At 37.6% G+C, this 13821-nt stretch overlaps 1 protein-coding gene and 1 long non-coding RNA gene across 5 annotated transcripts in view; one reads left to right on the top strand and one right to left on the bottom strand.

The window, feature by feature from the left end:
- Positions 1-11317, bottom strand: part of TRIM42 (tripartite motif containing 42) — a 50359-nt gene extending 39042 nt beyond the window's left edge. For 2 of the 4 annotated variants that reach the window (XM_072613509.1, XM_072613507.1), the window contains exon 1: positions 10854-11317. In XM_072613509.1, the coding sequence (XP_072469610.1) occupies positions 10854-11173 (320 nt within the window). In that variant the 5' untranslated portion in view covers positions 11174-11317. The remainder of the gene's footprint in view (positions 1-10853) is intronic. The other 2 variants (XM_072613506.1, XM_072613505.1) reach the window with 1 other exon arrangement.
- LOC140506378 (uncharacterized) lies at positions 11296-12627 on the top strand. Its single transcript, XR_011967905.1, has 3 exons — positions 11296-11582; positions 12100-12204; positions 12310-12627. It is a non-coding gene; the product is annotated as an uncharacterized lncRNA (long non-coding RNA).
- Positions 12628-13821: the final 1194 nt, after the last annotated feature.

Here is a 13821-nt window from a genome sequence, read left to right on the forward strand (position 1 = left end):
ATACATACACACATATACACTATGTGTATATGTGTGTATGTTCATACATGTTTTCTCCCCTGGTATAATAAAGCTCCTTAAGGGTAGGAGTTATCTCATTCTTTGTATTTACATCTCTAGTACCTAGAATATTACCTGGTATGTAACAGGAATCTAACAAATGTTTATTAAGATTCTTAATGTGTTGATTATTTAAACTTAATTTATTAGTGCTTATTAATTATAATTGATTATTTTATCTTTCTACTGTATGTTGTACCTCTCTATCTCTCTCTGTGCCTCTGTATTCTCTGTCTCTTTCTTCCTTCTCTGTCTTTCTTTTCTCCATTTCCCCCCACCCCTGCTTTTTAGGCAGACTTGAGAGTGGACCAAAGGTCACTGCTCTGGATCTTTTTATTGAAACGGATGTGGTGACTGGCAGTCTAGACTACAATGAAGGCTCTGTAATAATGACCTAAAAATACTTGAGTACTCAAAAGTTAGATCTTTGTATGATATAATAGTACGCATATCCCTTTATTTTCAGGGTTTAATATTTAAAAGGAGATTTATCTTATCCACAGAAGCTATTTTGGCAAGTTTTCATGTTTGTATTAAGTTAAAATTTTCATAAATGAGGAAAGTCAGTATAATGTAGGGGAATGGATACTGAACTTGGAGTCTGAGGACCTGAGTTAAGTCTCACTTCTATTTCTTACTAGCTGGGTGCCCTTCGACAAGTCACCTTTCTGAGATTGTTTCTTCATTTGTATAATGGGAATAATAATATATGTACTTCTTTAGCTCATAGGATATGGTGAAGAAAAATGCTTTGTGTGTATGCAGCTGTATACTTTATTTTTTAATCATTGGTATGTATTTGCTAGGTATCTTTTTTTAAATACGTCTTCCTACCTTGCTTAGATGGGAAATACAGAATACAGGAATTACTCATGGGCTTAGATCCCACTCTTATTGGCATAGGAACTTTGACCAGCCCATTTTTCAAACAGGACTGATTTACCTGGAGGCACCCTATTCTCAGGGGTTCATCATTTTAATGCTAAACTTAGTGCTCATATCCAATTGGCCTAACTCTGCTGAAGCACAAAGCTTTGGAGCTCAAGAGATTTACGAGCCTCAGCCTCACTAGGCATTCACAACCACATTCAAATTCCTTCTGTTTTTGAAATATCAGTGTGTGTGTGTGTGTGTGTGTGTGTGTGCGCTTAAGGGTGAAGAGTTAGGTCTATAACAATGTCTTATGTTCAGTTATTGTAGATCCTTTGATGCCTCCCCAATTCCCATCGTGAATCTTTCCTATTCTGATTTGTCATAATGGTACAAAGTGTGGTTCACTGGGAAAAATGCCTGGTTGGGAGTCAAAGGAATGGTGCTTAAATTTCGTCTCTGTTATTTACTATTGTGTGACTGGGCAAATCAATTGACCTCTTAGTGCCTCAGTTTCTTCATTTATGAAATGAGAAAGTTGAACTAGATGACTTACCAGGTTACTTTTCAAGTTCTAAATCTTTGATCCTGAGATCCTTTTAGAGGCTTGACTCCTTGGTCTTGATCAGCCATTTTAATAAGATTACTAACTTCCCCTCTGGAATTCTCTATCTCCTTGGCTCTCTGGACTCTCCTTATATGTCTAATTTCCTACTTTGGGTAACCTGTAATATCTGCCTGCATTGAGCCTTTTGTTGTGCCATCTCAAGAGGAAGAAACTGTGAAATCATTTTAAAAGAGCCCCAAAGAAATTTGTCATTTTACCTAAACTGGACTCTTACTGTTGCATTGCATTTTTAAAAAGTTTCTTTTATTGACTTCTTATCAGATGCCACACAATGACTTCCCACCTTTCTCTAAGCTCCCCATCAATCAACAAATATTCATTAATTACCTAAAATGTTCCAGGTACTACTATGCCTTGGGGATAAAAAATCCAAAGCATAAAGAATGAAAATATATCAATTGTTCATGAGCTTCAGATAACCTTTCCTACTTGTATCATCTACTTTACAAGTTTGTTGTGCATTAAACAGATAGTATGGTATAGTAGATAGAGGCTTGAAATAGAAAAGCCTGGGTTCAAATCCTTCCCTTGACACTTATTGTCTATGTGACCATAGAGAATTTACTTAACTTCTGAATATCTCTCAATAGCTACATGAAATGGACAGCACCTACCTTGTAGCGTTATTTTGAAGATCAGATGAAATTATGTCAAAAACTTTTCAAATTTCGAGCACAATATGACTTCTTGTTCTTCATCATTTTTTTTGTTCTTACTTATCTTGTTTTTACCTTCCATGTCATTGCTCTACCTACTCTTCTGTTGTTGTGTTCATCCTTCATTGTTGAAGAAGACCATGCCATCAGAGAAATGATGACATGACTTGCACTTGACTTTGTTTTGAGTGAGGGAGGGCTGTTCAAGGTCACCAATTTCACTCTTCTATTACAATAAGTATGAATGTACCTATTGGCTTTAGTGAAAAACTGTACAAAGTCCTTAACGTGGCATTCAAGGTCCTCCACATTTTGTCTCCAACTGAAATTTGGAAACGTATTTCATCGAATCACCTTCATGAGCTCTATTTTCTAGCTAAACTGAACTCACCTTTCCCTCATCTCATAATATATTCTTTTGTCACCTGTCATTTGCACACATTATCCATTATTCCTAGGAAATATTTTCTCCAACATTTCAATCTTTTCTTCTGTCAAGACCCAGTTCAAATGCTACCTTTTCCATAAAGCCTTCCTTTAATTTGAATCTTTACAGTACAAAAAGAGAATATGGAGTAAGATGTCCTCTTCAGAGAAACATAGGATTAAGAGGTGGAATGGATCTTGTCCAGTCTTCTCCTTTTACAGATAAAGAAACTCATGATCAGGGAAGTGAAGTGAATTGTACAAAGTCACATAGGGAGTAGGAAAGCCAGAATTTGAACCCAGACCCTCTGGAAAGTCACTTAACTTCTCTAATAATGAAATCACTCCTACTCAGCAGATGACTTTTCCTGTTCATGCTACTTAGTTCACAGGTTTGCTATGAATTACACAAATAGCAAGGCAGAATAGATAGATAGAGGTCTGGACTTGAACTTCTTCTTTTGGAAAATGAAGGGGTTGGACTCAATGAGTCAACTCAATCATAAAATCCTTTCTAGTCCTAATTGAATGATTCTCTGCCTTCAACGCAAATGTTCTTTCCATTGTACAATGTTACCTCCCTGAAAAGGAAAAGCCCAAATGAAGCCTGAAGCCACAAGCCTATGATTATGTCAGTTGTGCTACTACTGACTGAGCTATCTGGAGTATTCTTCATCCTCCAAACCATCTTTGCAATAGAACCCTAATACCTGTAGGGCACAAGGCAACTATAATTACCAAGCAAATTTGAGGAACAGAAACTTCTAAGTAGGCTTTGAAATTTTGGTTTGTTTATCTTCTAGCTTGAACTGGTAACCAATTCTTCATAACTCTCCTAGTGCCTTATACAAAGTGCTAGGCATATAGCAGTTATACAGTTCATCCTGAGATGAATGGATGCATGGAGAGTAACAGTTTGGAAACAGCTATTAAGAGTAAAGCTAAAATATGTTTTGCATGACTTTACATGTATAATAGGTATCATATTGTTTGTCTTCTTAATAGGTGAGGGAGATGATAAAGAGAGGGAAAAAATTTGCAACTCAATTTAAAAAAATGAATATTTAAAAATATAAAAAAAATAAAGTCCAATACTTTTCACCTGAGGGGAAAAAGAGTCAAGCTACACACAAAAAGAGAGTCAAAGAGAGAGGACCCTGAGTGGGAGTCAGAGTCAGTATCTAGAATTGAAAGTTATTTCAGATAAGATAATATAGTCTAACCTCTATTCTAAACATGAATCCTGGTGGGAATCTCCTCTGCTCTCCTTTCCTCTCCTATCCCTTTTCTTTCTTGGTTCCTTTTTAAATGTACTTTATTTTAATATTGAAGTCACACAAAACATATTAGTCATGTTGCAAAAAAGTTGTCTAACATTTTCCTTGACAAATCATCGAGTCTCTGATATAAAACCTCCAGTACTGGGAAACTTGCTGTCTTTTGAAAAAGCCCAGTCCACTTTAGAATAACTTTAACAACTAAAAAATGATTCCAGGAGACCAGTCATGATGACAGAATAGAAGAAAATGCACCAAACCAAGTCCTGATCAAGGGATCCAAGAAAAAAAATGTCAATTATTCGTTTTTTCCATCTCAGGGTGGCATAGGGAGATGGAAGTGTGATGGAGTTTGTGGAGTATGCTGAATCTGAGGGCCTGCCCACAATTGTGCACCCAGGCAAGAAGAAGTCTCAGATGCAATACAAAAGGGTTAAGTGTTATTCAGGGAGCAGGAACAAATGCCAGCTAGTAGCAATGCTGCTCACTACCTATTTCTGGATCATAGATCTAGTGCAGACTGAAGAGGGCATCTGAAAGTAGGTATGGTGGTAGGTACAGGACCTAGGCTGCATACTGAGTGAGGAGTGATTACAGAAGCAAGCAGTGATTGTGTGATTGACTCTGGGAGCAAAGCTGGGTCTCACATCCAGCCCTAATCCCTGCCTGGAGCCTGCCTCAGGATAATTGGTGTAGGAATCCCAGAAAAAAGGGAGAATCAACAGTTCTGTCACTGAACCAGTGGATCTTTCAAGTGGGCTGACTGCAATTAAGTCCAGAAGCAGTCTAATGGAGTTCCAACTAGGGACAATCACACAGGCATGTTGTTCAGACCCAAAACCAAGTCAGGAACTTGTAGAGTGCAGACCAAGAAATCAATGCTCAGACTTCACCCTCTCTCAGACTACTTTGGGTAAACTGAAAGCATATAGGTCCCCTTACTAAGATGTCCCAGGGATTCTGGAATAACTCACATTCAGTAATGTGAGAAGGCAGCAGCAGGACCTATGAGGACATAAAACAGGACCACGAATAGTATGGACATTCCCTTCAGATTCACATAGAACCTGGCTTTAATACAAAGTTAAAGTCAAGAAGTAAGACCAAAAGAATGAGTAAACAAAGAATAGCCCCCCAAAAAGTTACGGTGACCAGGACACTTAAGACTTAAACTCAGAAAAAGAAAATGACTGTAAAACATTTACAATCAAAACTTCAAAGAAAATCACAATTTAGGTACAAATTCTACTAAAATTTTTTGAAGATATGAGTGGTTTTTTAAAAAGACAGAAAAATGATTTTTTATAAATGAAATGAGAATGCTATAGGAAAAATTAGAAAAGAAATGAAAGGTATGGAAGCAAACATTAGAAAGAGGTTGACACAAGTAGTACAAAAACTTGTCTAATAAACAGACTTCTTAAAAATCAGAATGGACCAAATAAAAGTTAATAATGAAACAACAAGAAATATTAAAAATCAAAAGCCTGAAAAAATAGAATAAAGTATTTGGAAAACAGATCAAAGAAAGATAATTTAGGAATCATTGGAATGCTCAAAAAAGGTTTTACCAAAGTTCCCTTATTTTAAGTCACAACAATCCTGTGAGGCAGATGCTATTATTAATTTCATTTTATAAATGGGAAAGCTTATGCAGGCAGAGTACAAGTTACTGGACCAGGGTCACATAGCTAGCAAGTGTCCAAGGCTGCATTTGAATTCAGGTTTTCTGTAGTAGAGGGCCAATGCATCTTAGCTGCTTCTTCACTAGAAGGGACTTTAGATGCCATCTAGACCAATCTTTTCATTTTACAGGTCAGGAAATGAAGACTTAAGAAAGGTTTAGTGACTTGCCCAGGGTTACGTAGCTACTAAACATCAGAGGCAGTATTTTAACCCAGGTTTGCTGACTCTAGATCAATGTTTCCTCTATGTGTTCCCTATGTTTCTTCCCTTATATAACTAGAAAGATGACTAGTTTTAGGATGAAAATAATGGAGCAAGGGGAAATATTTAAAAATTAAAATAGTTTTTCATCTTCCTTTTTTTGAGGGAGGGCAGAAGTTTATCCTTATTTTTTTTCCTGGACTATGATTTAAGATAATGAGTTTTTGGTCAGGAATGTATTATATCTGATGAAATTTAAGAATTCATTTGTCTATCAGTATGGAGTAATAGAAATTTATTTAGGAAGGCTTTAAAATGCTCTAATATAGAAAGAAATAGAAGGGAAGGGAAAAAGGAATCATGCTAAGAGGCATTATTTGAAGATGTCCCCTTGCATAATCATACTGGTCTGTGGTAGACATGGGGTAGTCAGGGTTTTTAGTTTAGGAGTGGGGTAAAGACTGGAAATTGATTCCAAGTTCTTTAGAATAAAGAGAATAATAGTATTCTCCATTAATGTCTATTTGCAGGGTTTAGAAGATGAGTGGGAGAAGAACAAGATAAATAAGGGAGAGAAGAGAGAGACAGAGGAAGAGAGGGAGAGAGAAAGAAGAGAGAGAGGAAAGGGAGAGACTGATAGAAAAACTGAGACAGAGGAAATAGGGGAGGAGGGAGTTAGAGAATGAGAACAAGGAACATCAGAGGAAGGAGGAAAAGGGGTAAGAACAGGGATAAAAGGAGAGAAAAGAAACCAAAGAGAAGGGATATAGTTTTATAGAGCAAATAGGCTATCTTTTTTAGTGCTCAAAATGTACATTCTAATGAATGAAGTCATTAGTGGAAAGGAGCTGTTCAAAATCATGTGCTATGCTATCCTGAGAACATTTCTCTAGGAGATATCTTTGTCTTATGCCTATAGACTCCCAACATTAGACAAAGTAGATAAGAGCCACCAGAAAACAGGCAAAGGATAGAATTTCCATTTGGGAATTCATTGTTTTTACCACCCAAAGGGTACACAGAAACATTAATCTCTGACTATTCTGAGAAACAATTTACCCAGCTCAGTACTCAGCCTTCCTCAATAAATTTCTATTACTCCATACTGGTAGACAAATAAATTCTTAATTTTCATTAGATATAATACATTCCTGACCAAAAACTCATTATCTTAAATCATAGTCCAGGAAAAAAAATAAGGATAAACTTTTGCCCTCCCCCAAAAAAGAAAGATGAAAAACTATTTTCATTTTTAAATATTTCCCCTTGCTCCTTTATTTTCATCCTAAAACTTGTGATATTTCTAGTTTTATAAGGGAAGAAACATAGGGAACACATAGAGGAAACATAGAGGAAAGGTAGTTTATAATGGCTCTTGATGTACCTTTCTGCTGTTAGCTGTAGGCTGATAGGATTTCAAGGCTGGCCATGCCCTTCCTATTAGAGGGGAAAATGGTCTGCTAAACTCTAGGGTTCCTTCTTTTTCTGACGTTTTATGGCTTGTTACATACAATTTGGCTACTCTTCTTCCCAAAGGACCAATCAAAGTAGCGTCAGAGGAGGGTGCGTGCTTCTCTTTTGTTCCTCAAATCACATGTCACATTCATGTCTACTTTGAAAAGAGAGACCTGAGCTCTTTAGAAATCCTGCAGTTGTAAGATCCCACCTTCATCCTCCATGTCCTGGAGAAGCTTCAAACAGATGAATTATACACACAGATGTTACTAACGTCTGACCCTTCTCCTTCCTTCCTCCTGCACATAGTTAGTACTTAATAATTCATTGATACTTCAATGTTCTGGGATCTCATCAATGTGGTTACTCCTTCCTCTACCATTAGATCACCACTGTGTGTTCTTCTAATTATGTGATTTTTGTCTCCTTCCATAACTCCTCTACAGATGCTATGCTCACCATGCTTACCACGTCTTCTAAGACTTTTAATATTTCATGTATACTCTTCCAACATTCAGGCTGTCTGTACCTTGATCTTACAATGTCTTTTTCTAGTCATATATATGTACAATATTCCTCTGTGATGAATTCTGATATAAATGTACATATATACTTATACATATCAATATCTGTATCCTTGATGGGGTCTTTTATTCTAATTCCTGTACCTAAGTCTTCATCAGTCATATGCTTCAGTCTACCTCCACTTCCTATGAGTTTCTCTCCATCATCCCCTTTGTGGCATTGACATATTCTTGGGAGATCATGACATCCTCTCATTCACAGCCATAAGCATCAAATAATCAATAAAATTTACTAAGCACTATGTACCAGGCACTGTTACAAGTCTTAGGAATATAAAAAGAGGCAAAGCTCCTGCCAGAGCTTACAACATAATTGGTCATCACCAGAAGAATATTGTACTGGTATTAAATAAGATGGGTTTTAGCAGCAGGTAGCAACCTGAAAGTACTATGAAGTTACCCACATGCAATATATTCCATCTCGTCTCCTCTCATTCCATTGTGTGTTAAGTTATTTTTAGTTGTGTCTGACACTTCATGGCCCCATTTGGGGGTTTTCTTGGCAAAGATACTGGAGTAGTTTGCCATTTCCTTCTCCAGTTCATTTTACAGATGAACTGGGACAAACAGAAATGATTAAGTGACTTGCCCAAGGTCACATAGCTACTAAGTGTCTGAGGTCAGATTTGAACTTAGGAAGATGAGTCTTCCTGACTTGAGTCCTGGCACTCTATCATACCACCTAGCTTGCCCCATTCAGTTAAGCTGGTTTATTGTTCATCTGCATGGAGTGCCTTCATGAGATATAGGTACTGATATACTAATCCAATAGGGTTGCCCATCCAACTACATGCCTTAATTAGGACATTTGTTCTTCTTTCTCCTGTGTGTGTTAATTTCTTTTAAAAATGTCCATGAAGTCTCACTGAGAAGGCCCTGTGATATTTTTGGCACAGGGTCATCTGCAAAGATGAATGTTTGGAGAGCCTTAAAAATTCATTGAGTACTTAATAGTCCAAAATGTTGGACTAGGTGGAAAAGACCAAGCAGCTTGCAATTTAGAGATTTATGCACTTAACACAATTAGACACATATCCCATAATGTTCCCCAGTGAAAGTTGCTCCTCAGTATTCTTAATATATTAAAAATAAAATCCTACTCTAATGTAAGAAACTCTGCTGTTAGGTTTTAGGATCAATCCTTTAAGACACAACTCCCCATACACACCCTGTGTATAGTAGCCCAACAGTGTCTTTAACGGTCATTCAGAAAATAGTTTCCAGGTGGGCCCAAGAGATTGCATCAATGAATCAGTCAGAACGGGGGTAGTCTTCTGTGCTCTTTCTTCCTTTCCTGTGAAAACCTGTCCTTTTCAAGTTTCTAGCTAGGATGAGGAAAAAAGGGTAGATATACAGAATTACTGGTTTCTCCTCATTGAGATGAATGGTGTTGACTCCATTTCCTAGTATTGTGGATGGAGGAATGAAAAGGTATAAAGTTGTGTGAGGTACAGAGACTTGAAAAGTGAACATGACAGTGACAGGTATAAAGGTGAAGGATCACCTCCATGTAGGTGAGATATCACCTAGGTGAGAATCACACAAGGGGTGGGGAAGAGGGAAGTGGTGGGGAAGTTGAGTCAGTAATACAGTTGTGAAGATGAACATAATAGCACCTTAGGATTTATCTCGTTCAAACTTAGTTTTAAAGATGAAGGAACTGGAACACAGAGAGGTATCTTGATCGAGGTCAGTAAGTGTCGTAAATTGTAACTCAAACCCAGATCATCTGTCCAGGGCTTTTTATCCTACATCTAGAGTTTTATGTCTCTAAGAACTTTTTTAATCTTTTGTAATTTAAATTTTGGTCAACCAGGAATCTATCTCTAAAACATTTTAACATTGTTCCTGTGGCACTAACTACTCCCAGCAATGTTGTTTAGCCTAATGTTTTTTTTTAGACATCACAAAGTAGGATAGATTAAATTTTCAGATTAAAAAATTTTCAAATTAATTTTAAATAAAAATAATTTAAAACCACTATTTAATTGAGTACTTCTGGCATACTAGACATTATCTAGGAATGTGCTGTAAGGAATACCAAGAAATCAAAGGCATCATGCTTGCTGTCCAGTAGCCTGTATTCTAGCTGGAGAGACAAAATATAAATATACAAAAAAAAACCCCCAAATAACATTACAAGATGAAAGCATGCATTACTGATAACCACTGGTAGGATTAGACAAAATGCCAAAGTTTTTGAAATCAGAGATCCTGAGTTCAAGTCTTGACTAGCTGACTACTGTGTTACCTTGGCAAGCATAGTAACTTCTCTGGGTCTGAATTTCCTCATCTGTAAGATGAGATGAAATAACTTGACCTTTAAGGTCCCTTTCACCTCTAAGTTTGATGATCCTATGAAATGAGCAGTATACTAGAGTGGTTCAACATTTTCAAAGGTAGATTTAGAGTCAGAGGGCCTGGGTTTGATTGTCTACTCTACTGCTTACTATTTACTACTTTTCATGACCTTGGACAAACCACTTTAATTTTCCTGGGCATCAGTTTCCCGTATGTAAAATGAAAGGCTTGGAACTAGGTAACCTTAAAAGTTTTTTCTAACTTGAAAGACTTGAGTATCTCCTAAAGGAGAGAACAGTGTAGGCTTAGACAGTTAAATCTTTCTGGGCCTCAATTTCCCCATATGTAAAATGAGAAGTTTGGACTAGGTAACCTTTAAGGTCTTTGTTAACTTAAAGTCTTAGTATCTCCTGAAGGAGAGAACAGTGTAGACTTGGATAGTCTAGGGAGACTGCCAAGAGGGGAAGGAATCAGAACTGGGCCTTGAAGGATGAGGATAGACCTGGAAAAGTCATGCACTAGCCAGTGAGTGATACAGAAAGGAAGGGTCATGATTCCCAAGAGGCTGGGGGGAAGGAAGTCATGATGGTCTCTGCTTTGTTAGGGAAGTTGTTTATTAAACAAATCCTGGCAGAATTGACTAAAATGAAGTTGGCCTCAGCAGGTTATGATGGGCATCAGTCTGGGCATGGGTTCCTAGAGTACTTACGGGGAGTCAGTAGGGAAAGGTCCTCTGTAGCAGCAGCGGGCCTCATAGCAGTGACAGGTAGATGCGCCTGGTGGACAAATACAGCAGCACTTGAAGATGGGGTCATTGGCGCAGGAGCAGCAGCACCAGTGGCAGTTGGGAGCATCTGAACAGGTACAGTGACAGAACTGGCATACCCCATCATCTTCATATGGGCAGGGGCAACAGGTGCAGTTCCTTTCTGTAGTGAGAAGAAACTTCATGCATAGGCACATGCGTGACTTGGGTAAGATATGCTCCCATGGACAGCATGGAGAAAAGAGGCACATTGATTCATCCATGACTCCTATAAAATCCCTGCCTTCTACATGTGGTTCATAATGTTACCCTCTTCCAGAGTCCCAAGGTCTATTTGATAGCACACTCTATCTCTAAAAAGACCAGCTGCTTGGTTTCCTCAAGTCCATGACCTGTTTGTTACAACTAGGATGCCAAGGGACAGATGGGCATTTTCATAGGTAAGACTGAGTTCATTGTTTATGTCATAATCCCTCTTTCCCCTCTTTAATTCACCACACTGTGGGGCTGCAGGTGCCTGTAGGCACATTCTCCATGGACAATCAGCCAGTCTGTGGGATTGAAGTGAATAAAATGACTGGTGATCTTTTGCTGTCACCATGTAGTATGTAAGCTGAGAAGGCTAGGCTTTGGATTGCTTAATTCCTTGTCAGACTTAGGCCTGTGCTTCAGGTAAACCATCTGGGGATGCCATACAGGGTTTCCTGGGCTATGACTTAGTGGACTGAAGGCCTAGGCTTCCCCATAACTGTGCTCTCAGCAGAAAAGAGAGTTGAATTTAGAATTTGAGGTCCTAGGTTCAAATCCTGGCTCCTTGCAACCAGCAAGTCATTTCAGTTTCCTGGGCTTCAGTTTTCTCTTCTATAAAATGAAGAGGCTGGACTAGATTAGGGGTTCTTAACCCTTTTTGTTTCATGGATTCCTTTGGCAATCTGGTGAAGCCTATCTCATAATTATGTTTTTAAATTCATGAAAAAATGCATAGGATTATAAAAGAAAACAACTTATATTGAGATAGTTGTCAAAATATTAAAAGTTCCAAGTTCATGAACCCCTCAAATCTATCTAGGGACACTTGGAGCAGTTGAGGGACCCTAGGTTAAGAATCTCTTTACTAGAATGGCATCTCTGAATCTAAGACCATATGAATTGAAAACATAAGGAATCTCTAATTGTTCTTTTTCTATAGAAATACAAGTTAAACTATTGAGCCAAAACTTCCACCAGAGAGGCTGAGGTATGGGTAACTGGGAAACCCCAATATCAGCAACATGAGCCTAGAGGGAATGGCCTGGTAGGTACTTCAAGCCCTTTCAAAAAGATCTAACAGAGTTACTAACAAGGCTTTGCAAAAAACAACTACAACTATAAACCCAAGAATGATTTTTTTTTTTTTTAGCTGTAAGATAGACGGGACCACAGAATCAATCGTACCATCACATTGTATCTGTTGATCCGGGCAAAAATGAAAGCTTTGCAAGTGTTTCCACTTTGGGTGGAACTGACATTGATAAAAATGTTGGTGTCGTTCCATGTAGAACTTCTGATCCTGATGAACATCAGTCAATTGATGAGTTTTTGTCTATAATGTATGAACATCACAACTGCTAAGCAAAAGGTGCATTTTTCAGATTTTCCTCTTCTTTTAAGTAATAATGGAGTAAAACAAACTCTAAATAAAGCTTTTCAAGATCTGGGCTAATATTTTTGTTTCTTCTGCTTTAAACGATGCCTGATTTCATTAGTCAATAATGATAATCACCCCTCTTCCCCATTCCCTTCGCCCATGAAAACCAAGTTGGCGTGCACTTCTCAAGTATCATCACTATGTGTTACAATCATTTGCACATTCTTCATTCATATTCCCCTACTAAACTCCATGGGGCAAAAATTTTATTTCATTTCCATATTGCATCAACCCCATTACAATTGTCTGAAAATGATTAATACATATTTGTTGAAATTGAATTTTTCTCTTTTGTATAAGGGATACCTAAATCACTTGTATGATGCATAGTCAAATCCTTTTCAGAATAAGAGGCTCATAGAAGCTTAAAACTGGAAAGATTCACAGATCTACCTATCCAAGGCAGATCTTTGTCAGGGTAATTCTTCTATCTGCATATTTGCTTCTGCAAGTAGAGATGATATTGAGATATGAATGCAACAAAGAAAAATCTAGGATATGAGAAGTATGGAGAATCAAGAAGTCTCTCAGGAAAGGGTCCCACATGTACAAAAATATTTATAGCAGCACTCTTTGTAGTTGCCAAAAACTGGAAATCAAGGGGATGCCCATCAGTTGGGGAATGGCTGAATAAGTTGTGGTGTATGAATGTAATGGAGTAATTTTGTGCCATAAGAAATGAGGAACAAGAAGACTCCAGAGAGGCCTGGAAAGACTTATATGATCTGATGCTGAGTGAAAGGAGCAGAACCAGGAGAAATTTGTGCACAGCAACGACCACAGCGTGCGAGAGTTTTTTCTGGTAGACTTGGAACTTCATAATAACTCAAGAACTTAAAAAAAAAATTCCCAATGATTTTCTAAGGCAAAACGCCTTCCACACTCAGAGAAAGAACTATGGAATTCATTTGTAGAATGTAGCAGATCTTGTTTGTATATATATGTGTGTGCGTGTGTGTATTATGTTTTGATTTCTTATATGGTTTCTTCCATTTATTTTAGTTCATCTATATAGCATTACTGTAGTGAAAACATATTCAATAGGAAAGTATACGTACATCATATATAGAATTGTATGGCATCTTGGGGAGGGAGGGGAGTCGTGGAGGGTAGGCGGGGGGTAAAAATATAAGCTTTTTGGTAGTGATTGTGGAACATTAAAAATAAATAAACTTTAAAAAAAGATAAAAATATGGTAAAATACCAAAAAAAAAAAAAAAAAGT

The sequence above is a fragment of the Notamacropus eugenii genome, chromosome 5 (genome assembly GCF_028372415.1).
Source record: "Notamacropus eugenii isolate mMacEug1 chromosome 5, mMacEug1.pri_v2, whole genome shotgun sequence".
Lineage (NCBI taxonomy): Eukaryota > Metazoa > Chordata > Mammalia > Diprotodontia > Macropodidae > Notamacropus > Notamacropus eugenii.